Source organism: Xiphophorus hellerii, chromosome 14 (genome assembly GCF_003331165.1).
Source record: "Xiphophorus hellerii strain 12219 chromosome 14, Xiphophorus_hellerii-4.1, whole genome shotgun sequence".
Lineage (NCBI taxonomy): Eukaryota > Metazoa > Chordata > Actinopteri > Cyprinodontiformes > Poeciliidae > Xiphophorus > Xiphophorus hellerii.
The window spans coordinates 19348273-19375390 of record NC_045685.1 but is presented as its reverse complement, the minus strand read 5'-3'; the positions used below and the strand labels follow the sequence as shown (position 1 = coordinate 19375390).

Below are 27118 nucleotides of genomic sequence, written 5' to 3'. Positions count from 1 at the left end.
CACTACTTAAAGGAGTTATTTTTGCTCAAGTAAATGTAAAAAGTAGACATTTAGAAAATCACTTGATTTAAAAAAAAATGTTGACAGAAAAGCTACTTAAGAATTGAATAACTAATCAGAGTATCTGATTTAATATTCAAAAACAATGTCAGACAAAAATCTAGTCATGCAAATTTTGGTATTTTAAAGACTACATTGAAGAAATTAATGCAAGTAATTAACAATTACAAAATAATGAAACCAAACACTTTCCAAATCAAATTTTGACAACATAAAACGTATAATAGAAATTTAGCAATATCTCCAGTGACACCATCTGCTGTTATGTTATGTATATAAATGCTTCAATATGCTCAGCATATAGAAAATAACCCTAGAACCACAAAGCTTGTGCACAAACAGGAAGTCTCACTTCAACATAAACTGCAGCTGTTTGTATCTGGTGCATTTTTGGTTTAAAATATGGTTGTTCTTCATTCACTAAAGTTACTCAGGATGTGTAGAGTATCCAGAAATTTTAATTAAGTAAGAGCAGCACTACTTTATAATACAATTACTCAAGTAAAAGTAAAAAGTATGGTGCAGTAAAACTGCTCTGAAATGGGGGTTTTTTTGGTACATGTCAGTCACAGCAAGGATCAGAAACACCAAAGTGGTCTATGATCAAGCAATCAGCCTGATGTGACAGCTTAATGTTGTCCATACATTGTCTTGTCAGACTGGACAGATTCCATGGGGTGCAATTATCTCTGATGAGTGACGGACAATGGAGCAAAGAAATGCAAGAGGAGCCCATCATGCATTCCTCCGATAAATGACAGTTTCAAGAAAACGGGAAAATGACTGTTGAGGCTAGACAGCTGATGCTTACACAAGTGGATGGAAAACTCGCGACAACAATGGAGCGGCGAGAAAATTACTCAAACATCCCCATCATACCAGCGTAACTGCTGACAGGATGGAGTTGGATTGATGAATGACACCTGGGATGCATCCCAAATCCTGTATTTAAGGAAAGAGGGTGTTTAGCAGAGACATGCAGGTGACGGGATGACTGCACATTATGTGGCCCACATTCTTTTAGTGTTTAAGAGTCAGATCAGATGCACCATTTGAAGTCTTAAACATGGTGCTTGAGAAATATCTAATGACACGCATGAGTTTAAAATGGGGGCACATTTTCTTTCCTGCTCATTTCAAAACCAGCCACTGTTTATGCTGCTTATGCAAGTCTGCCATCTTCTTTCATGGTAACATCTGATATTCATGGGTAAGTTCGTTGAACATGGACAAACAACAAGGTGTATCACCACATTTTAGCTGCAGTAACAGCACAAAAACCTGCAGCAAACGTATGTCTTCGTCTCTCTGTGGGTGTCTCGTGAAAATCAGCTGGCTTTGAAGGGAGAGCAAAGAGTGGCCTCATTTATCAAACACATTGTTTAGTTTGAAGAAAAGATAAAGTTTTGATTTTGTTTTTAGAGCAAGAAAAAAAAGATTCACTCCATAAACATCCTGCAACACTGGTGAGTTTCTTATAGTACTTCAGTCCTCTGTTTTAAAAACAAACAAGGTGTGTTGTTTTTAGAGTTGCCATCGTATTCAAAGAAAAAAATGTCTGCTTTGCAATAAAATGAACTGGTTTGTAAGTTTTCAAAATATGGTGAATGTTTCAAGTTAGGCGACGATAAATGGAGGATGCAGTTATAATGTTCTGTAGTGTTTTGTTGCAAACCATAGCAACACAAGTGCCATGCATGAACATCAGATGAGACAACACCCACCCAGAAGGGCACGCACTGTCCATCTGCTAAATTTTAAACTCAACTGGTGTTTAAGAAAATAATTAGTACAGCCTTTGTGCGACCGACTTTATAAATTTTATTAATTCCCATTTAAAAGCCAGGTATTGTAGATCAAATGACGAACTACAGTATAAGACATTTTTAAGCTACATTGAAATGATGCTGAGTAAAGGGATTAACAGAAGCAGTCAGGATTTTTGTCTTCATTTTTAATTTGCAGTTGCACACATAACTAAACTGAGGGCTATTTTTGTTCATTTCAATGTCACCATAAACTTACATTCTGAATTAGGGCCGCACAATATCAAGAAAACGTGGTATACAATAAAGTATATGAATGTCTCAATTCTACATGTAAATGTGAAAATCTATTGTGGAGAAAAAAAACTCAAATGGAAAAAGATGATCCTTTTTTGGAGGAAAATTGGTCGCTAAAATAAATAAACCAAAAATCTGTTACTAAATGATTTGTTACAAAGCCTTAATGGTGTTGCATCTGATTCTTTTCAGATTGTGACATTAGAGTAACCGCAAGGTATATTTAAGATGTGCAGATAATTAAAGAAGTGTGAACACATGTGAAACAAAAAAAAAGTTTGGCTGAGTGTCAAGGCTGAAGCCATAAAGAGAAAAATGTCGCCCCGAGCCTGCAGCACAAAACCCGACTCAACATGATAACAACAAGCCTCGTCTTTTCTTTTGTTTGTTATTTTTGCAACTTGGAAAAACACTAATATTTCACTTTTCATAGTGGAGATGTAGAAGAATCTCTTTCCTGTACCCTGATTCCGCATTTTTGCACTTTTCTACCCATACTAGTGTTTGTCAAGCAATAGCTGGGCCTTAAATGATGCATTGCATATGTCATCTGATTAAAACTACAGTGAAGGTTTGCAGGAATAACCTTGAAAGCACATTTATCAACCTCGTTCAGCCCGGCTGCACAGAAAGGAGGGGTTGAAGGTGTGCTGTTGAAACAAGGAAAAGGTTCAAGGCGAGGAAAATAATTGGATTTGGCTCAAGCCAAAGAACAAAGTGCATGTGTGTGTTAAGTGCTGTGGCTGTGTTTGTACAGCTGGCGAGTGTGGCCAGGGTCGTCTCAGCAGGGAGCGGGGTTTTGGCACTGCTGGGCACGGCTACAAGGCGCTAATCTGACGGAGAACACAAGCTTCAGCAGAAAAATGTTTGTCTAAACCCAGAGGGGTGTATCTACGAAGCAGATACAAATGACATTTTTATTTTTACCCGTCGGAGTACTGGGGCGGACTGACCTGGCTCTTGGCTCGATTCAGAGGAAAGCATAAAACAAATTTTTGGTCTTTATCATATCATGCTGCGTTATTAAGTTGTCTCACGGCACTCATTTACAATCTTTGATGGGAGACATCGCTTTCGTCCAAACACATTTATTCGGTTTCTTCAAACTCGCTGCTTTGGATCAGTTTGCGTGAAACATTTTCGCTTTTCAAAGTGATGAACAACCCCTGGTGGCATGAAATCAAGACGTCTGAAGCTCTTTGTTAGCCAACAAATAAAAGGTTTACCTGCCAGGAGGAGCCGGTATAAAATGAGTGTGAAGCGCTTCTTCACGCTTTGCACTCTTAATCGTGCAGGGAAATTGATTTGCGGCGCTTGGAATGCAGTGCAAACACATGGAGGCTTCGCATTAATATGTTTCTGACATGCATTCGGAAAACAAAATGGGAACGTTCATCTGGGGAACACAGCTACAGTGTCAGGTTGTTTATTAGTAAAAATAAAACATTTTCCTCTGCTCCACATTTTCTTGGTTTGTCACGTAAAAATAATAAACTACGAAAGATTGTAGACGCAATGTCATTAAATGCGAAAAACTTCAAATACTTTTGTAAGGTACTGTATGAAATGTAATAAATTGTCGCATAAATACTCAGGTTTCCTGAATACTTGAGCATCTTTGTTTTGGACAAGCTTAAATATAAAGACGTGGTTCTTCAAACTGGAGACATCCAAGACTTTATAATCCCATTGTGGCCATGAAACAGTACTTTTTCTTTCTTCTGACATTTCGAAAGAGGCTTTCAAAATACACCCCCGTTAGAAATTCCTGACTTACTCTGGCATCTTGGGTTTCGATCTGATAGCTCCTAAACTGTGTCTGCAACCAAATTCTACAATATGTGCTCCTAGCAGCCCTCCTTTTGTCGTCGCCATGTGTAAAAGAGATGGCCTCGTACGCTTCTGGTGTCAGGTTGGCTACAGATATTCCAGTGACACCGAGAGATTTTAGGGCGGCTTATCTAGACTCGGGCAGCCAATGAAAACGTCAGGTACGGCTTTGGGTTAATCTCCAACTGAACCCTCCAGTGTATTTTGGAATGAGGAGCCAAACGCTGCCACAAATCAGTGCACAAGCCAGCGTCTGTTGGCTTGTTTCTCTGTCTGTTCGTTTGGAAGCGAGCTGAAGTCGTAATTAAGGTACAACAATGTTTCATCCGAGCCCTGCCAAGAGAACGTGATACCCGAACAAGTTGCGTTTGGCTCAATAAATAGTGATATTGTTACAGGTGACCTCCCAATGTGAACAATGGATATCTCGATTGCAGATCTCCTGGAAATTAAACAGTCTGACCTTGGCTGAGCTGTCTGTTTCTGTTTCCAAGGATTAGAAAACTAACTGGACCTTTGGGATTACCCCCGGTGCCCGTAAATGTGATGCCTCCACCAGGTGGACAGGTAGTGAGCACTCTGTTAATCTTTAAGAGTTAGGTGAGCAGGAAGAGAGGGAATTATGGGTCGCAGAAAGGACAGAGAGGTAACATGCATCAGGAGAGCTTCGACTGAAGAAAACACGATGAAACTTCTTATCACGGTTTGTTTTTCAGTATATATAAAGCCACACTTAATTCCCTTAAAATTGTCTTGATCAATATTTATTCAGGCTTTCTCACTAAGTTTTTCTATAATATTTTCAACAAATCCTGTCCTTAAAGCTGATCAGGACAAAGTTTATTTCAAAATGTGACTACAATGAGAAGCAAAGGAGTGTCTGGCCTGACGTTATATTTGATTTGCCTGTGAAATTAGAAACCAGGGGTGTGGATGTTAAACTGCAGCTGCATGTAGGAAAACTAGAGGAACATGCAAATTGTTATGGTGCAAGTAAGTACAAACCAAAACAATCAATTGCCCTCTGTTGTATCGATCTCAATACAACATTTCAAATAGACAGGAAAGACATAAATCTTAAATATGTTATTTAAGATTTATATTTATATATTGCTTTTTCATGCCTCTGATCAATTTCTATAAACAGATACCTGAAATGACCAATATATTTTTTTAAAAATACAACACTAACATTTTAGTTCATATTAAGCATATATATTCAAGTATTAACAGATTGTCCATTGAACTGTAATACTTATAGTGCAGCTATCAGAAAATTTGATCCAATGTTATTTGAGAAATTTCTATGCTTCTTTTTTCCAAACTTCCTTTTGAGACGTAAGCAACAGGGCCAGGAAAAGGACAACACTGCAACCATTAAGCAGTTGGCTGAGTATGACAGATAAAGTACGATGAACGTCTCATGTTCATCGCAGCCTTATGACAACAGCCGGGTGTGCCTGATATTACTGAAACCCAAGTTTCAGTAAGATCACGGATCTGCCCCGACTCACTTGCGTCACTCAGATAACCGAGGCTAACAAGTTCACTCAGGGTCTGTGAGTCAAGCTAGCTGTCTGCTGATGATCAGCGGCGCTCCTCAGCTATTTCTGGAAGAGCAAACTTCCTGATTTACCCAAGTAAGACCGATGGACAAACTGAGGCCACAGAGTCACAGCTGTAAGGCGGTTTCAATGTCTAATGTACAAGGTTAAAAGATGATGATAGAGGAGAAAACGGACAAAATCTGAATAAAAACGTCAGATATTTTTACTGAGCCCCGGCTTGGAATAAATATCAGAAAAAGTGTATGGATAAATAGAAGGATGGATGGAAGTACAGACAGGTTGATTTAGGGATGGATGGACAAATGTTTGGAAAAAATACACATGTTGGTGGACAATTGGACAGATGGACGGGCTGAACATTAGAACAATGAGCCACAGAGAATAATCTAGAAACGAGGTATTTTACATACATACTGATAAATACAGAGGAACATTTTAAATTCCATACTGCTCTACACTGAATGAGAGCTCAGTAATAAATGTATTTGTTTTGTCCGGACTCTGCAGCAAGCTTATTACAGTGGAAAGAAAAATAACTCTTAGGATTTGAAGTTTTCCATCATGGTCAAAAAACGCCAAAACAATGTACTTCGCTTCTTGTTTCTACAGCTGAAAATGCTCAAATAAATATTTTTTAAAAGTTACCATCTGCCCTTCAATGCATGCTGCAAGCTGCAAAAAGCGTACAATAATGGAATTTATCACATTTTAAGCAATTCTTAAATTCAACTCTGTGATTAGAAAGCAAGCTTTTCCGTGCTTGCAGCAATAATTCTGTCCTTTTCTATGAAACAGGAACCACGTTCACTGTCACTTTGCAGAGGAACAGGCTGGTCATCTGTTTCCACCTTTTCCCACCGCCACACCAACACTCCGTCTTTTGACATGTGAGGAGGAGGTTGCATGAAAGCTTAGGCGGTTTGGAGTCAGGAAAGGGAAGGAGCAAAGGCCGAACGGCGATGACGAGTTCTGCAGAGGGAGCAACGGGAGGCAATGAAAGTGAGATTCGTGATGTACTGTAAGTGAATCCTTAGAGTGTTTGGGTTTTACAAGAACAGAAAAAGCACCAAAGTCTGTTTTACAAATCACTTTAAAGAAAAAAAAAATCTGAGAGAAGGATGAACACAAGTTCAGAGTCTCTCAAATGATATCAGCGTTTTTGGAGCAGGAATAACCTCTGGTTGCACTGCAGGCTCACATCATTGCACAGATTTTAAAAAAAAAGTTTAAAGCGACAAGCAAGACAGATTTGATGCCCGTCGTTAAGTTTGAAACCTCATCCTGACTGCTTTACACATCTGCATGCAGCCACAACGACGCTGCCGCCGCCGCAGCTACAGATATGCATAAAACCAACAACTAACAGGCTTTTCAGTCGAGGAGCGTCGCTGCAGGATATTGCAACATTCACTTGGCTGTCTTCAGTCATTACAGAGGTCTGTAAACCTAAATGTTTTCTTAGCATTGCCCAATTCCACATCTGTTGCATAAATTAGCGGCTGGCAAGCTCGGTCAGGTTTTAAGGAAAATATTCCCCTGCAAAAATATTTGTTGTCAGCATGGATTAGGCCACCATAACAACTGCTTTCTGTACTGTAATATTAACTGTGAGAACGTGGCATTGAATATGAGGGAAGAAACTGGCCTTTTTTGCAAGCGCTGGGTAAATTTAATCAACTCCAAAGTTATTAAACTCAAAGTCGGGGTTAAAAAAATAAAGCTGGGGGTCAGGTAGGTTGAGAAGCTGTAATATATTCAGATAAATTGTGCATTTGGTTATGTGGCCAACCAGCTGCACAATTTATTTTTTATCAAAACCTTCTGTAAAGAAGGAAAATAATGTGTTTTTGCAGACTGAAGCAAAGTGCACGGTCTGATTGAAACGCTGAAAATGTTAATAGTGAAATATTTAACCCAATAGTAATACAACCTGCTGTGTCTTCTGACTTGAAAAATGTTCTTCACATTTTGACAGCTAATAATTTAACCAATCATCTAGATTGTGAGCATGTTTTTGCAAACAGAATGTTTGACATTAAAGTTGATAGATACGCAGGAAATAATAAATAGCCTGACTTATTCACATTTTGTCGTGTTACAACCACAAACTTGCAAGTATTTTATAGGACTTATAAATAAACCAAAACAAAGTAGTGTACAAATATGAGGGAAGAATGACTAGCAAATTGATTGGTGCATCTCTTTAGACAATATATACAGTACATATATATATATACATAACATCCTGATAATAGCTTTTTTTTGTTTTGTTTTTTTGCTATGGCAGAATGTGACTCAATGACAGGCTCACATTTTGCAGGAAAAAGTAAGTCACTTCCCTATTTCACACCAGAGGAAGTCCAGACACATATTTATCTCCTTTCAACTTTTCTTTCACGTCACATTGCATTCGCTGTCCCTAAGAGGAATGAGGTTAAGCAAACAATAAAACAGACAGGCACCGGTTTTCTTTTGCCAACATCAATTTTCATTTTATTTTGAGATCTGACCTGCTGATTCTGAGATTGGCCACTTCTGATTTTCTTTTTGTTAACTTTATTATCTGCAAACTTTGCGAGAATGATCAAATGTAACAACTATTGGCCATAAGAGAAGATATGGGCCACAGGAAAGTAATAGTTTGAAATCAAACAGAAAATTAAGGAATTAAAGTTATTTTCCATTTTGCATCAAAGCACTTCCCAAAGCTTAGAGCTTTAATAAAGTCAAAACGACTGGGAACAAAGAGTGAATAAAAGTGAGATTTTTTAGTTTTGCTGTCTTCTATAAAAAGCAGAAAAACAGATTTTCCAATATTTCACAGACATGTAAACAACTCATAATTTCCAAGTCAAAGTAAAGTCTCAAGTCTGTTACCACTGAAATGGAAAAAAAATCTCATTAAATCCACAACCGTGTTTTATAGCTCTATTTATTCTTGCCTGCTTTTGTTTCTCCGCTCTTGATGGCTGAGGGGTGACGTGGACTGGAGGAGAGGATTGACACCCTGTTTCTCGTGCATGTGGGGTATTTTGTTGTAGATTTTTTGTTTGTTTGTTTGTTTGTATTTATGTGTGTATGTGTGTGGCGGCACAGGTTTCTTCTTTGTTCTTTATATTGTAACGAATCTAAAATTAATAAAAATAATATTTAAAAAAAAAAAATCCACAACCGTTATCTTCTAACATTTAAATCCCCCTCCAAAAAAACATGAATCTGCTTTATAATATTTTTAGCATTTTTTATATTTGTAATATTTGCCCATTTAGAAATATTAATAGGCATTTTAGCTTAAAGAAAAATAATAAGAGATTAATTTAATTTCTGAATTAAAGACAACACACTCTTTAGTTTTTGTAAATTAAATTATCTGTCTTTATATAGTCCATTCCTTCACTATGCATTTCACTAAATATGGTTTGGAGGATTTCAAGTATAATTCTATATATTCTGTGGCATTTATTGTGATATTGATCCAAGTCATGACAAATAAAATGTTTTAAAATATGAAACATTCTTCTGTCTGCAACTCTGGCACTGATTCTGATTCTACAGGGTGGGCCATAAGTTTCCATTAATAGGAGAATGTAAAATGTATATTTCTTTTATAACTCAGATACGCAAGAAGATGCATTTGACAAAAGAGCAAAGAATTTTAATTATACTGATGGCTGGATCGGGAAGCTGTCGCATGGTTGTATGAAACTTTAACAGAAAACATGGACTGAGCATCACACACGACACTGTGGCAAAACTTATTTGCAAGTTTCAGAAAGCTAGAAATGTTGCAGATCAACCACAAAGTGGTCCAAGACGGGCAGCGATTGCACAGAGTCCCACAAAAATAAAAACGATTGTCCAATATAAAATGTTTATTTTTTCTATGTATGGAAACATATGACCCAGCCTGTATTATAACTCCTTCAGAGTTTAATAGTCACAGAATCCTTGTCCCGTATTCACCCGTCTCTATATGTATACTTTTACTATTCATCCACTCTTTCTCAGATCCACCTTGTGTTGATAATTGTATGCACTCCAGTCCTAATTAAGTTTTGTTGACCATCTCTTTGTGAAGAGAACAAAATCAGCTGCACCTAAAAGAGACATGAATGAGATATGACTGGGAGTGTGATCCTAATTGATGAGCGTAACGTTTTACTGACACAACACGTCTTCAGAAAATTGTTTCAACTTGTGTAAAGTGGAAATAATTAGCCTGCTTTAACGTGTTGTTCTTTTCCTCTCGTCATTCCATCACAATGACTTTCACCTTCACAACAGCCTTAACTGCTGCATATATTTGGCGCAGACTGAAGTTCCTCCTGTTCATGTAATGATTTGCCTGTACTAACTGCTTTCTCCTGTGTTGATGGAGCAACTTGTGCAGGAGAGATTCACAGTCATCCACATTCCTGCTGTAACCTCCAGCCAATTAGTGACAGCTCAGGTCATTTTATACTCACTCACACGCATGCACACCTTTCATCAGTAATTGGGTGTTGACAGTAGGAAACACACAACGCATAAAAACCCTACTTACGTCCTTCAGCTTTAAAACATCACCGTTTGCTCTCCGTGTCAATCATAATTAGGCAGCTCACTCCCACATTCCATTATGCCACAGATTTAACAAGAAGCTCAATCAAGTTCATCTCAGGTGTTGGATCAGTATTTTCTGAAAGGTTTAATCATGCCTGTAGCAGAACCGTCAGCTTGATAGGAATGTAATTCCTTGGCGTTAAAAGAGAGGATAATTTATTTCCTGGTTCAAATGAAGCAGTAAACTGAGAGCCACAACAACTCTTTCTTGTTGTGGCTGTGCAGTTATTAAGATTAAACTTCTTTATTAGCAAATATGACTGCAAAATGTTTTTAGTTGTTACGCAATAAGAAAAGAAGACACCAAAACAGAATCCAAATTTGTTGTTCTTGTTTACGTACAAGCTAGCTAACTATGCTGCAGTGCTAATGCTAGCTTAGTATCAGACCTTAAATCTTAAGGACATATGTTGATTGTACTCTTGCCTGGTACAAAAAAGTTTTAGGCCAGGGATAAATTTAAATATTTTTTGTTTCATTGTGGTTTGTCTTGTTGTGTTTGGGTCAAAGCAGGCCCAAAGCCCTTCCACTGAGGCTATCAGAGTTAGCGCAGTTTTGAAAAGTGACTTTTTTTGTTACTGTAGTGACTGATTAACACAAGATTAAGAATTTAGAGTCAAATGTTTGGTTTCAACAGATAAAGTGGCTTCATTTGTCAAAAAAATATTCTATCCTTACTTAAATTAGTTTTGTGTATCTTGGTTAGTTACAAATTTAGGATTCTAAAGTTATATTATTTTAAAGAGATCGTAAGACAATGACTGTTCAGTTTTGCAGACCAATCCATTTTCTTTCTTTTATGAGACAAATTACTGATACATACATTTAAACAAATCCTTTAGTGCATAATGTCCTTACATTTCCAAGGAGGTTGGAGACCGGAGCAACATCTGCTAGCAACAACGAAAGACATTCCTTCTCCAAGTAATGTCTCTTTTTCTTCTTCTCGGTTTTCACCTGAAATTGTAATTTTTGTTTGATTATTCTACAGCATGCTGGTTCTGATATCTTTCATATCAACATGCCAGCTGGTCAACTCAGTCCCAACAGCTCCAGCAATGATGTAGCTCACTCTTATATCAGCTGAATAACTTTTCTGTCTGCTTCTCTGTCATCAGGCAGCCAGGAAGAGCAGCGGGATTAGGACGTTAACGTGTTTCCAACAGGCCAGGTGCATGCGGGGTTGTGTGCGTCCATGTGCCCCCGCTACCCTCACTCAGGATGATGTAATCACTCCAGAGGTATGCCGGAGTGGAATTCCCCAGTGACACTTTGAATGCAACACTAAGGCGAGTGGAGGCACTGAAAACAACTGTGACCTGGGGGTGCATTTTTGTCATAGCAGAAATTTCTCCTAGGGTTCAAACATCAATCGCCCTACAACACACAACGACAGCGGGACTGTATGGGCGGTGTGAAGACGTCGAGATCTGAACCAGGGTCGCTTAGAGTTTGCGGTCAAGTTCACTCTTAGTTCAGAGTTTTGAGTCGATGCCACAACTGAAAACTTAAGGGGTACTGTCAGGGTAAGTCGTGTTGTTGAAAAATATATTCCATGCTTTTATTTGTTCCAGCTTGATTAATGAGTAAAAAATCATTCGCCTGCTTTAACAAGCCATCCTTGGACCATCTGCAGGTTGTACAAAGCAATGCTGTCAAGTTTCTGACGAAGTCACCAAAGTTAAAAAAAGATTTTTTCCTCTCCACTGTCGCTACATGCATACTTGGTATGAGGGATTGCTGTAAAGTCAACAACTCAACGCAAGCAATTTTCTTATGTCTCTACTTCCAGGAGAAGTGAATCCTGCAAGTCAATGACTTGATGCAATCTCCTGGGTTTCAGTCTTTTTCAAACTATAGTCCCCAGACCCCTAGTGGTCTGTGGGGTACTGCATGTAAAGGGCCATTTATTTGCCGTGATGTGAGCTCAAAGTGCGACGCTACAGCTAGCTTACCAAAGGATAGTCTTGAAAATAATAATGGAAAACTGGCTGAAAACTGAGTCACTCAAGTTTGAGGTTAGGTGGTCTGTGACTGTTAACTGGGTTAACTGGTTCTCAGCCTGAACAAGTTTTAGAAACACTGCTTTAGATCAAAACATTTTAAACTACATTAAATAATTAACTAAGCTTACTCTACTGTTTGATTATTAGGATAAATTGGAAAACCTGTGTGATTAACTGGAGATAATTTTTTGTAAAATGCCTCGAGACATTTGTTGTGAATTGGCACGATATAAATAAACTGAAGTGAATTTTATGTTTTCTTGTATTCCACATTTTAAAGAGTGTCTAAGAGGAATGGGCCTATATTTCATATTTGTAACCCAAGGACACAAGAAACAATAGTTTACTAGTTCATAGTTCTCAGACTAGATTAAAGTATGAATAAAATAATTTTGAAAATAATGGAAATGATCAAGATGCCATTAATATGACTTAATATGGAAATTACTTCCCCGCTGAATAAATTTACTCAAATTATAGGTGGGATTTTTCCAACATTTTTCAGCGAAAAAATATGAATTTATTTTACATCTTTTGCAACACTACTTTTCCCTCAGAGGAAAAAAAGTTAGATCAGATGCTTCATACCTCATCTCCACAAGTTACTTAGCTTTGATAAAGGAGACAGCACAATATCAGCAGGTTTGACTCTTGCCAAACATAACAAAGTTTGATAAAGATTCCCCTAAAGCCGACTAATCTAATAATTGCAGCTTGTTTGATTAATATTCACAAAGACACAGAAATAACACACTTTGAGCTGCACTAATTAGCAGATTACTCATATTTAAGATGAGACAGTTATTAATCTTCTTGCCTTAATCTTGGCAAATATAATTTAATCAAAAATCAAAAGCTTTTTTGTTGTTTTTTGGCAATCTAAGTCAAGGTAAATTTGGTCCAAGTACTAAAAAGAATTTATAGTTGCCTAAGATTTTTCTTACACATAAAAGCGGTATTTCATATAATCCCCTTCTATTCAAATTTCCCGTGAATTAAAAATCTGTAAATGTGAAAAACCTGACAATGACACATGTTGATTTCAATACTGCAAACAAATGCATAGCTTTTCTGTAATAACAACTTTCTAGTATACATTTGTCCTGAATCAAATATTTGAGCACATTAACGAATAATATGGAACTCGAACGCATGAACATTTCCAAAGAAGAGAGCGGCACACCTACTTTGCATGGTTACATGCTCATCGCTCTGCTTCTGTGGACGTATGCACTGTAATCCTAACAGCACCTCATTTGTAACCAGGGCCCTGTTGTTTGGTCGTAGCCGCCCAGCGTTTACTCAAAGCACATGTGGCCGTGGAGGGAAACAGATGTGGGAACCCCAGGAAGCATCATTAGCTCTGCAAACACTGAGCCGAGCCGATTTGCTCGCGGACAGCCTCTCAGAGCGCTGCGCTGCTGCACGGCCCTCCCTCCGCCATGTTTCCACTGGATTCAGGAGTCCATTCGTTATTTATTTCTTTTACAGCTAACTGTTCTCACACTCATGTGCAATCTCCTTCTCCCAAAGGGATGAGATCAGGGAATGAGATAACTGTCTTTTTATTTGTTTGTCATGCCTGTCGACCAGTGAGTGGGTCTGGAATTACTGCATTTCTGCTTTGTCCAGGAAGAAGCGCTTGAATATTTCAGTTCCACTTCTCTATTTTATGCCAATGGCCCCTGCTTGGACTGCGAACTTCCCCTCTCACTCCATTAATAGTGTTCATTTTTTTAGGCATCCAGACGTTTGTTTGTCTTTAGCATTCATTCCTTTTATTGCTGTAACTTAAACACAAATTATTATCACTCCATTAATAACACACTTGTTTGTACTTACTAAAGTGGAACTCAACTCCTAATTTACACTTCTACATCTATGACAGATTTTTATTGCGTTTTTGAACTCTTACAGACCAGAGCTAATGGATGCCACACTGACCATCTTTCTAACTGTGATTCTTCTTGTTTCTTTCCATTTCACGTCATTACGTGAAATAATTTCTTCACTATTAGCCTTTATTTACATATTTGTTTATGTCATATTTACAGATAAAGGTCATTCAAATCAAATGCTTTAGTTGAGTCTGTCTACTCTAGTTAGCTATTAATCATTTACAAATTTAGTTGGCAATTTTCTCCAATAACTGATTAATTTGATTATTTGTTTCAGCCCTAGAATATATTGGATCTAAATCTAACCATGGGGTCGGATTGTTTTGAATTTAATTTGGATCAAACTACTTCCTATCTAAATGGATGTTTGTTGTGATTGCTGCTACAAAAATAAATCGAAATGGCTTAAATTGAACGACCTCATTTACAAAAACAAGCAACTTTCTTGCTGTATTGTATGCTTTAGTGCAGTTAATGTCACTTCCAAAGAACCTGACTTCATTGTACATTGTTTAAAGGTGTGTTAAACAATAGTTTTTTTTTAGGATTTTCAAGCTCCTCTCTGGTCTTTGGTAACCTTTTTGCTCATTTTCTGCACCGTTATTGAACTCAACCATAACATACTGACCTTAAACTGAATAAGTTGGATAAATGAAGCAGGTGAACCATATTTAAAAGCTGTGTAGTTACAGCACAAAAACATTAATGATATGTTCTCAGTTTGAGAAAACATCTCCCGATCTGGCCGCTAAAATACCAATTTTAGTGGCTGTAAGCAAGGTAAACATCAAACTACAAAAACAAAGTATTAATTTCCTCATGCGTAGTTTCCAAAGTCAGGAACACCTTAAACCAACCTAAACTAAACTATAACTTGTCATTTTTATTTTTAAATATTTGGAAGATTATGAAAATAAATGACATTAAATATATTGTATGTATCCTCTGTTTGGGCAGATGATCAATTACTCTAACCAAAGTTTTCAACTAGCAGCTCATTGGGAGTCACCTTGGTGCTAATACACAATTTTATGCATCTCAAGATGGTTTATCTGTGCTGTTTTAAGAAACTAGAACAAACTGCATCCTTGTAACAGACAATCGGTAACAAAGAGCCTAAAGAATCCCATTTAAAACTGGCTGTATTATACTGGAAAAGGCACACCGGAAAGAAACTTTTAAAAGGAAATTATGGAAACACCAAAGGTAAAGTGAATTTTAGACCTTTGCACAATTCTATTTGGTAAGACTGACTTCAACATAGACATTATATTGCCTCTATCATCATGTTTTTCTGGCTTTACCTTTGTAGTGTCAGTTTGACCTTCATCTCTCCACGTTAGATGCCAAAAACCTCCCACCTGCAACTCCCCTCTAATTAGGAGCCTCAGGAGAATCCAACGTTGCATCTCCCCTCTTGTTAGCGTTTCCAGCCCAACCCGCTCCTAATACCAGCACAAGATCATGTCTGAGGTCAAGGCTGGGACAGAACGGAGCAAACAGATGAATGTGATCACGTCGAGGCAGAGCTGCTCAGCTGCAGGGCTCTTTCCAGATTAGCATGAGAAATGTGCAGTCCACATGAAACACGCAGGGTTTCATTAGGCCCCTGCAGATGAAGTTTAAACTGAAGCCCCAGAATACACAACGGGATAAAAACAACCGCTCTCAGTCACAATGATGGAAGGGACAGCGGCTCGATGCAGATGGAGCCCAGGATGTTTCATCAGAGGAAGAGGACGCCAGAGGCTCAGCTTTCAAGCCTGGCAACAACAAATAAGCCTCACGATGAAGGAGCAAATACTTTGGCGATGGGCTTCAGAGGGAGTTGAGCATGGACAAGGGGCAACCACCTTCAAAACGACAATGAACCCAACCCTGTGATGGGCATGCGAGCAGCAGAGCTGGAGACAAAAGACGCCTTTGCTGTGACGTTGCCATCTGCTGGCAACTATTTATAAATGACAGTTAAATGAATTCAAACGTGTGGCCTACTAAAGTAAAGCAGATTTCCTTGCTGATCTATTTAGACCACAAAAACTCTAGTTGCATTTTCACACTGAACTTTGGGTACCAGGGCGTCCTGTTTACTGTCTGGCAGAGAACTGTAACCTGATTCCAGTAGGTTATGCCATTTACTGGCATAAGCCACTGTGGGCACTCAGTTGCAGCGTGTTATTAGTGTTCAGCACCAAGTGATGGAAAGATAAACAACAATATTACTTCTGCAGGACTTCAGAACGGAGGCAGCAATATCCAAAAGTTGTTTCCACATGCATAAAATCTCATAAGGAACACTTTGTTCACCAGCTCTCAGGGCTAAAGCAACACGTCCATATTTTCCAAATGTCTTTTCATTTTCTTGCTAAACTATATCAGTGCAATCACTATTTCTATTTAGAAGAGCATATAAAAGCATTTTATAATGCATTATGTCTGTTAGAAAAATGTATTTGATGTGGATATAGGCTGTTCTGGTCGACTAATACTGGATCCAGAACAAAAGACATCAACCTGGTGAAGCAACAACCTTCCTATTGACAGGTCTGGTACAATTGAAGCTAGATATTTACAATTGCTGCAAAACCAAATATACAATCTTTTTTGCTGCACTTAAAAAACAAAACAAAAAAATCGAAGAAAACCTTTCCTTATTTTACGTCAGCTTGTAAAAGAATGATTGTCTTCATTTGCTAAGCAGACACATTTGTCCCTGAGACAATGCAAGATGTGTGAATCAACCCCAGAACAAAAGCAAAAAAATCATGTGAAGATGCTGCTGAAGCTGTTAAGAGCGTCTCAATCCACAGTGAAAGAAGTCTTTTGACATGGGCTGAAAGGAAACTCAGAGAGGAAGAAGTCATTTCTTCAACAAAGACATATTACAGTTTGTGACGATAGATCCAAAGCATATTGCAAAATTAGAGTGCATTCATGCCAGCCCTGTTTAGTCTGCTATATTTGGTTTGTTTACCTAAATGTCCAGTTTGTTTGGGGAAGTGTGAATGTGCCAACGAACTCTGAAACAAATCAAAAAAATCAAACTCAGGATTTTTTGTTGTAGTGAACTCTGGTGCAGTTCAAATGCATATGTGTATGCTAAGCAGACCCAAAGCAGGAAGCGAACTATAGCGCAGGGCATTCTGGGTAAATACAGTCAAAGCAAACACACAAATCTAGACATAGTGGGAGAAATGACTTGTGGTCTTTTACTAAAGACGAGAAAATCTGCAACCACTAAAATCTGACGCCATTCCATTGTTGTTTACATTTCATAAAGAAGGAAGTGAAACGGTTTTCTTTGGGGGCCATTACAAAACTAAATAGTATTTGAGGGAGTACTACTATGAATATCCTATTCCTTGTACTGTCATCTTGTCTTTAGATTACTGGAGTTTATGCGAGCAATCAATTGATTCCACCATCAAAGACAGCATCAAGAAATGTGAATCGCATCAATTTTCTGATTTCCACAAGAAAGAAAAATTAAAGAAAACTTTCACCAAATGGCAGACGATTTTGATGCAAGTGGAGGGCGGAGGGGAAATCGGCTTCTGGAACTGAAAGACAAAAAACACCGGGTTTCATATGACTTCAGCTGGAACAGGGATTAAGAGAAATAAAAAATGTTACACAATGCAATTTTGGAAAGACTTTCCGAAGACAGTGGAGTCAGTTGTTCTGTTCTGCAGGACTTTTCCTTCATCAGCCCACTGAGAGCTGAGTGAAGCTACTTGGCTTTGCTTTACAGAGACGCATGTCTGCTCTCTGCATTTACAGATGGAAAGAGCAGCATGCTGGCACACCTGCGTGGCACACAGAGGAAGAAATGCCACCACGCCAAATACCATGAGAGTCGTCCATGAAAATAAAAAAATAATTCTCGGGTTACTTTTGCAACTTAAGTGTGGCTAATTTTGTGCTTGGTCGGGAAATAGGATTGCGAGCGCACAGATGCACACAGACTTCCACATTCAACAAATCCTCAGTCTCACTCTACAGATTAAGCCCAGATGGGAACAATGAGATGAGTTTGAAGGCTTTTGCTGTGTAACTGAAAACACTCAGGCTTGTTAACACACTCCAAAACCTTGCTTCATCCATCACAGGCCAGATGTTCCATAGAGCCTTTTTCCTTTACTCCTCAAGAGGGACCAATCCCTCTCAAAATTAATTCACTTCCCACTCCACTTGCCTTCACAACAAAGCCACTCATAAAAACTAATTGGATAGTTTGCGGTCTTTATGATGGGGCGATCGAGCCACAGAGAACAAGAGATGTTAGTGCTGACGGACTCTCTCTCTTGGGACCATTTCAGCGTCGTGACCCCACTTAATCCTGCCATTAGATCTCAAAGCTTCCCAATCCTGCAGACTTCACCGCGCTCAGCTGCATTAGGACGCAGAGAGGAGTTGTATCCTTGAATAAACATCAAAATCTGTTGCTTTTGTGGCTAATTTCCTTTCGAATTCCACTGGAGTTATTAGTGAAGAAGCATGTGGTGAAGTGAGTGTGGCAGCCATATGCTGCAATCAAGGCTGAATTATGTCCATCACATGTGGAAAGCCATTCACGATGTAATTCACCAGTTATTCTGCAAAGCCGTATAATTTGAAGCACGTTTCATCTGAAAAATGAATGTTAACGTACATCATTTTGCGAAAGCATTCCGACTGTTTAACTCTTCACATTTTGTCACATTACAACCAGGCTGGATGTGCTGTTAAGCCCCAAATTATTAGAATTAGATTTTACATTTAACCAAATAGTTTCTTCCAGGCATTTCTCACAAGATAGTAAAACAATGGGGCTGTTTAAGGGGGGAGAAACTAATTTACTTACATTACCATAGAAGAAATAGCATGTTGCAATTATTTACATCCTTTTTCTTAATCTTCAATCTGGTTACAGTGATTAATCCACTCTTATAACTGCTGACCAGCGTTTCCCATGTTTCCACTGGTACTATGATTGTCCTTGGAGAGGATTTTCAAGCCTTTGCATTTGGAAGATATTCTTCCCATCAACCTAATCTTTAGCTTCCTCCACAAATTCTCCATCAGATTCAAGTCAGAATCCTGATGGGACCATTCCAGATGATTAAACATTACTTGCATTTAGAAGAAGCATGTTAAAAGCTCTGTCATGTTTTGTCAATTAGGAGTAGGACCAAAATGCAGACAAAGAATAAAAGTAAAAATAATTATTGAAAAAACTACAAAAAGAGCAGAAGGAGAACAGGATCTTTCAGCGTATCTGAAAGATCCAGTGAAGATCAGTGCTTATACACTGAGGGAAGGGAGGAGAATGACACTGGATCCAGGTGAGTTAATCTGAGGAATGTGGAACAGCTGTGAGAGGAAACTGAGCCAAGGAGGCTAATTATCACATAAAACACAAAGGGAGCTTAAGAGAGAATAGAGAATAAACTCAGAAGAGAAACTAAATACAAAGGAATAAACTAAGATATGATACAACCAAAGAGAAGATCACAATTGTAATCATTTGTGATTACAAATTGTAATTTGATGCTTCAATGACGGTCATTGAAGCATACAGGAGGCACATCCCATCTTTTAGTCAAAATCATCAGCTCAAAAGTACTCCTGGGACCAAAAAACATTATTTTTAATGTTAATGTTTTTAAAATTAGCAAAACTAAAAATATTGTGATTTTTTTTTTTACTAATTTGAAAAATAAACTAAGCATGAATTACTTTAATTTTTTAGGTTTTTTTGGTAGGAATGGGATCCAAAACTTCTAATGTTTTAACACATTTTTCTGGTTAAATAAGAGATATCCGGTTTGCTTATTATTTTGGGCTCAATTGAAGAAAACTGAAAAAATATTTTGTCTGCTCTCAGCAACAAAAACTGGAACAAGGTTAGTCTTCATTTGCAAACACGTGCTGTACTTAACCAAATTTTAATGCAGCAATTAGAAGAAGATTTGGATGAACTAAGGTGTACTAGAGACAAGGTCAATGAGCAGACCAAGAAAAATAAAAGGAAACCAGAAAGCTTGGAAAAGAAAGATGATCACTTTGTTTTGCGTCCAACATTTTGGTAAGTAGATTTTGATTTAAATGTTGTAGTTTTGTTCTAATTCATTCTTGAATTGTTGTAGGGGATGGCAAATAATCAATCCAGTGGCTGGAAATGGCCCCTGAATCTGAATTAAACTGAGGACAGAGCTAATAAAAAAATCATGGACTCAATTTTTCTGTTACAGCTACATTTTAAATAAAGGCTTATGCCCCTTTACATAAGCAAGAGGAAAAAAACCCGCTTCAAAAACAGCTTGAGGCACATTATTATGGCAACAACAAAAGAAAGTCTGCTCCATATAGGGATGAAGGCAGAGGCAATTTGGCCCCCATACCAACAAATACAACTTTCAGGAGCCACACTTGGATGCAATCTCATTCTTCTTGCCATTCTGTAATGCAGCAACTGCAGACAGATGAAAGGAGAAGGCCACTGAAGAGCAGAGATGTTCACTTGTTGACCCCTTGACCTCCATATCCCACCCCATCCCGAGGCAGCGCACTGCTTTGTGCTGACTCATGCTGCACGCTCACGCCTCGCGCAGATGGGAGCAACAGTCATCTGTTGACCACTTGAGGATAAAAGCTACCGAGTCATTTTCTAGGTTCTGTTGTGAGACGAAAAATATTCAGAACTATGGTTGTCGTGGAGACATCAGTGCGAGAGCAGCCTTTTCTCAGAGATTGTGAGCTCTGAAATTAATACGTCATAATATTTTAGAAGGTATATTCATCAGAGTTAAATTTTTAAAATCCTCATCGGAAAAAATTCATGCACTGTCTCAATATGACGTGATCAATATCAATAGATAATACGCCTGAGAGAGTATTAAATATGTAAATTATTCACAGAACTCTGATTGAGTTTGACACCTTTAGTGTATATCATCAGGACACCAGCATGTCATGATACAGAACCGCATTTCTCTCAGCCAGTCTTCAAAATGGCAAGGATGTCATTCAAGCAGAGAATTTGTTGATCGCTTTAGGTCATAAAATGTCAGCAGGACAGTAGCTTCTTGTCAAAACTTGTATGTAGGGTTAAAAACAAGTGGAAATGTGGCAAACAAAGCTGGATGAGGAACAAAGTGCTTTGGTCAGACTGAGTTTGAGAAAGAGAGACAAGAGCAGACCCACCACTAGGGAGATCATAAGAGCAACAGTCAAAGGTCCCGCTCTGTTTATGCTCCGATCGTGTGAAATGTTGTAGAAGGCCAAGTGTTGTCCTATTGCCAAAAAAGGGCTGTACAAAGTAAGACAGAATCGTTATCAATAATTATGGTGGCACTGCTTTCAAAACAAGCAAACAAATTAGATCCATGTCTGTCCAAAGAGTTGATTTCTAAATATCGGCATCGGGACCAGCCTAATCAGTCGACTAAAACAGCATTCACACGCAAAGATCTCATTTATGTAAGTTCTTTATTGCCGATTATTTTTCTTGACTATTCCTAGAGTCCGCACTGACTTTGGTTAAAAAGCAAGAAGAAAAGAAAAAAAGATTTTTGTTTCACAGATCATCAGCTTGGAATCTGCTTCAGGATGAACTTCACTTGAAAGAGCTGCTCTCATTTTATTTCTTCAAAGGTTTCTAAATGATTTAGCAGATCAAAGCCTATAAGCCACTGTTAAAATTGGCTTGAGGAGAGTGGTTTTTATTTAATGTTGTTGATATTGGGGTTTTTTGTATCCATCTGTTTTATTGTTGTAATGAATTTAAACTTTTATATGTTGGTTTCTGATTATTTCCCCATGTTTTCTGTGCATTTGCTAAAAATGTAGCCGCATCTGACTTATATTTCCAGATTACCCTTATTCTTATTTATCCACACCAGCAGTCTCAGACTTTAAGCCTCATCTGGGGATGTTGTGGAAAATATGATATTTTAGGATGGAAATGTGAAACACTGACATTGACTCAAAAGGACGAAAAGTTCACCACTAACTGCTGTCCAATCCTTAATCTTTATACAAGTATTAGATAATGTTTTTCTTCTGTTTTTTAACTATGACAAAAAGCACCTGATTCTATTTTGGGGATGTTAAAGCAGCAGGTGCCCCTTGCTTCGTTTCTCCACGATTTCAATAAATCCTGTCAAACTGAAATGACGCGCCTCTTTCTCCCGTGCCTGGGGCATAAACGTGGGGGGGGGAAACGCTGCGGGTTTTACCTTCGCGCACACCGCCAGGAGAAGCAGTCCAGCCGTCCACGGGCCGCTCCAACTCATCATCTCGGACGCAAACAAACTCAAAGTAATTTCAAGCTGTTGAGTGACGCCTCTGAATGTCCCGGTTCAGAACCAGAAAGCGGTCCGCTCTGCTCTGCTCTCCGCTCCGCTCTGCTGCGGTGCGCTCCGGCTCCGGTTCCCAAGCGGAGGAGGAAAAGGTGAAAGTCAGCCAAGACAGGACGGAGACGACATGACACTCCGCGGACGCTTCCAGATATTTGGTTCCCCTCAACAGCAAACACGTTGCGGCTAAATTTATGTTTGCATGCCAGGCGTGCGTCAGGAAGAGGGGCTCACCCACCTTACATTCTTAAAGAAACATGCTCCGTTACGCGCCTGACGTGCTGCCCGAACTTGAAGGGATGCTTTTTCTTTTCCGCTAATGTGTTTAAGCTGCCAGTCATCTTAATGGATGTCCTCGATGGCTGGTATCACAAAGGACTCTTTTCTACCACTTGTCTGTCTGTGCCCAGGACTGTTTGTTTTTGTTGGAGCTCAGAAAGGCCAGACCAGTCACAACAGCTCAAAGGAAGCAGCGAAGGCATTCAGAGGAGATCCAAACATACGAATGGAAGACATACACAGTGCTGAGCAAAAACCCTTTGAAACTTTTCCACTTTTTGACACATTTCATCCACGAACTTCAACGGATTTTATGATGGACAAACACAAAGTGCATTATTGCAAAGAGGAAGGAAAAGGATGTGTGGTTTTGATTTTTTTTTTTCTTACAAATGAAAGTCATAAAAGAGAGGGCTGTTCATTTGCATTCAGAATACTTTGTAGAAAGATCTTTCTGTCAAACTGCACATCAAAGTCTTTGAGGTCTATCTCTGCAAGCTTTGTATACGTAGGTACTGAAGGTTAATCAGATATTCTCAGTCTGTGAACGTCATCACAAATTCTCTGTTGGATATAGGTTTGGGCTTTGACTAGGCTATTCTAACACAGGCAGAAGCCTGTGTTAGAATAGCCTAACCTTCCGGTCTTAACTCTTTTGCAGCATCTAGCAGATTTTCTTCCATAATTGTCTTGTATTTAAGTCCATCCATGTTTTGATATGAAAATCGTATGTTCAGGACAATGTTCTCTGCATTTCAGCTTTTCAAGATCAATGTTGGTCTTATCTAACAAGAGCAACCTCTTCTATATGTTTGCTCTGTCCCCAACACAGCTTGTGGCTTTCTTTCAGCAGTAGTTTTTTGGGGGGGTTTTCTACCTGCCACACTCATGGAGGATGTGATTAAAAGTTATTTTTTGACAGATCCTGTCAAAAAATAACAGAATTTTTTTGTTCAGCTTTGAATTTAATAACAAATTAAGAGCTGTGAATCTCTGCAGCTCCTCTAGAGTTACGATAAGCTCATCGTAACTCTGGTTCTCTGATCTGTGCTTTTGTAGGTTTGCAATTGTGCCATATTCCACATTCAGATGATAGACTGAAGGGATCTTAAAGCAACATTTTATAACCAAACCCAGCTTTAAACAGCAGGATTCAAACAGAGAATAAACTACACAAAACGTCTGAAGGTGTTTGTAATGGAGCTGGGAGGAGGGGGGTGCGAATGCAAAATGTACACCACAACCATCACATTTTTCTTTTTGTTTTTTTTGTAGTTTTTATAAACCATGCATCATTCGCATTTCACTTCAAAGTTATGCACTGCTTTGTGTTGGCATAACAAAGAGACTCCCACTAAAATACACCAAAGTCATAAAATGTGAAAAAAAAAGACCAGCTTTCCAAAGCACTGTCTGTATAAACATCTAGTTTTCACAACATTTGCTAAATTAGGACAATTTATGCTTATTGGAAAGTGAAACAATGGACAAAAGTTTTAAAACCCTCATAAATTATTACTATGTTCTTTTAATCTTTTTAGCAGTTCAAGAAGTGCATTCAGAAAATGCTTAAAGTTTGTCTTTAAATGGACTGCATTTTCACAGAACTTTTCTAGTCATACTGAACACTCAAAGCTCTTTTTACCCACTCACGCTCACAAATACTCATATACCAATACACAAATCATAAGACAATGTGAGGTTCATCACCAACCCCAGGCAGAAGGCAACAGGAATTAGACCCGCAACTTTCAAGTTGCAAGTCAGCTGCTCGGCCCGCTGAGCCACAGTGGCCCGGTTGTGTTTAGGCAGCTTGTTGCAAAGACAAACTCAAAGATAAACTTTGGTAGATTTCTTAAAGAGCTGCTCAAGAGTTGTTTAGAAGGTTATTAGAAAGTATGGGTCTTTGAAAACTTGGAAGGGTCAACAATTTTGCACTTTTCATAAAACTACATTTATCTAAGCACGTTAGGAAAAGATGAGGCGACTTCTGCTACACTTCTGAGCCCATCATGATTATTTCCTTTTACTGAGGCACCCAAAGAGGTAACTTCTTAAATATTGTCTCATAAATATGAAACAACAAAAGGTCATTGTCCTGCACCTGCTGCTGCAACACACAAACAAAAAGTTTCAAGTTTTTCAGTTGGAACCAAACTGACTGTTTCGCCGTCTTTTCTGGGCTTTAGGTTTGGTCTTAAGCATGAGTTGCTCTGGTCTTTGTAGTTCTGCCGCTGGCATTGCCGGCCATTTAAGGTCAGGAAGAGTATTATCTGAATCGAGCTGCTTGTGAACTGAGATCAACTGAAAGGAATGAAGCATTCCTGCTCTCGACCCTTGCGGTGCCCAAAAGGCAAAGTTTTAATTTCTCTACACGTGATTTGGATGTAGCATCAAATTAGGTTTGAATAGAGGCCCAAATAGATTTTAGTACAGTAAATGAGCTTACTTTGCCCTGCTTCATTTTTAAATCATTGTAAAATGACCTCAAGATGGTCTACTTCCTCTTTCAGGGATTTTAAATTTTTTTTCATATTATTTCATTAGTAACGGCTGAAGGCGGCATCTCTACCCTTGATCCTCTGTTCAGCTAAATGACGTGATGTTCTTTCTTTGAAGCTTCGCCCAGAGTGGTAATGCATCAAGATTGGCCTGTCAGCACTGAAATTATCCAGGGCCACTGTAATAACAATGCATCTAAAAATGCTCTCTGCCTTACTGCCTACTAAGAGACATAAAAAGGTATGTATGGCATGAGCTACCTGAACCGCTGCTGACATGGGACTTTGATTCTGCTGCTCTTATAAGAAAGCACAAAAATGCATCTCATGTGTAGGAAGGAGATTAATTTGGTGTATTAAAGATTTATTTGTGCTGTTATTTGTTTACTGTGGATGATTATGCAACATACAACTTCAAAATTATAAGTAAAGACTCAAATTAATGCACACATGAAAGTAGTGCTTATCCCAAAACTTACTTTTTGCTTGACTTGAATTTTTAGTTCTTCTCATGGACAAGCAAAGTGTCAATGAGACAAGGATTGATCTGTCTGGTTACAGTGACAAAAACACAGAGACTTTCAAACTGTAGAACAGTCAAAGCATGTCATTGCAGCATCATGCTGGTTGCTGTTTAGTTCTTTCAATGCACAAAGTTGATAAAATATTACCGAAAGAGCAAACACAGTTTGGGGTTCCAGTAGGAAATGGATTCTAAACGTACATCAAACAAAGCTAATGTTGAGCTTCTGAAAAAGCCCTGAAAATGTTTAAAAGCAGCTAAAACTGTCACAATTGGACCAAAATGCAGACAGGAGCTGGGAGAATGGATCATGTAGAAAGTTTTAATGAAAAATAAAAATAAAAAACAGACGGAGCACAGGGAGCCAGAGCAGAACAAAAAACAGAAATCCAAAGAATAAGTCATCAAGGGACACGGGGAAGAATAACAGGGTATAACACAAAGGACCAGTAAGAAGTGTGAGCAAGAGAAGCATTTAAATATTTATATATGAGGGTGAATAATGACATGGACTGATGAGCTAACAGGCTGCAGGTGTGAGGGGAGAGAGCAGAAGGCAGATTGAGAAGAGAGAAAGAAAGAGACAGGGGCGAGGGAATAAATCTAACACTGAAGAATCACTAGACCTAAGAGACATAATTAAACTAGAGCAACAAAAAATAACTAGACACAAGAAAAAAAACATAATAAACTAGAATCACTAAGGAGGAACTGAATTAAACAGAAACAAGATTGATCTAATAAAAAAGAAACTAAAGAATACAGAATAAACCTCAAAACAACTCAGAATCGTACCATTAACAATCAATCTGAGTCAGCCCTACTGTTTCTGATCAGAAGAATGGAGGTCTAATATCCAGACACACGTCTGGATTCTTAAATGGGGGCAGTATTATTTATTTTCAAGACAAATTTTATACCACAGTCAAGTAACTATCTGATCATCAGTCATTGTTAAAATGTTGTATATATCACACATTACCTAAGAGAAATTGAAATTGGCCTCTGTGACTTTAAGACGTTCCTGAAACTTCACCTGAAAAATCACCACAAGTATGTTCCTCTGTTATGCCATTTACAAGATTCTTAGGAGCGTTGGACTAAGAAGTAGTTTGTGTGATAAGACAGGCAGTTTCTCCAGGTGCTTGCTAATTGCTGCTGCCACTAGTCTGGGGGAGCTGAGTGGTGAAGATGAGGTGGCGGACACTCACAATGTGTGTTAAAAAAAAATCAAAAGCAACACACCAGGTATGTTTTTGATGAAGAAATAACATGAAAACATGATATAAAGCTCAAAAAGTTGATTTTACATAACAGCCAGCCTTCAAAGCTTCCCTGCTTACATTTGTCATCAGGTGAAATGAGGAGGAAAGACCGCTGGAAGTCCCCCGGTGAACTTTGACCCCCCTGCAGCACCCTGAGAACAGCAGCGACACCCCTCAGAGTCAG

The 27118-nt window shown here is 38.5% G+C and overlaps 1 protein-coding gene and 1 long non-coding RNA gene across 4 annotated transcripts in view; one reads left to right on the top strand and one right to left on the bottom strand.

The window, feature by feature from the left end:
- adamtsl3 (ADAMTS-like 3) overlaps positions 1-22614 on the bottom strand; it is a 102064-nt gene extending 79450 nt beyond the window's left edge. For all 3 annotated transcript variants that reach the window (XM_032583512.1, XM_032583514.1, XM_032583517.1), the window contains exon 1: positions 22247-22614. In XM_032583512.1, the coding sequence (XP_032439403.1) occupies positions 22247-22306 (60 nt within the window). In that variant the 5' untranslated portion in view covers positions 22307-22614. The remainder of the gene's footprint in view (positions 1-22246) is intronic.
- On the top strand, positions 6280-12371 carry LOC116732915 (uncharacterized). Its single transcript, XR_004341909.1, has 3 exons — positions 6280-6534; positions 11242-11364; positions 11482-12371. It is a non-coding gene; the product is annotated as an uncharacterized LOC116732915 (long non-coding RNA).
- Positions 22615-27118: the final 4504 nt, after the last annotated feature.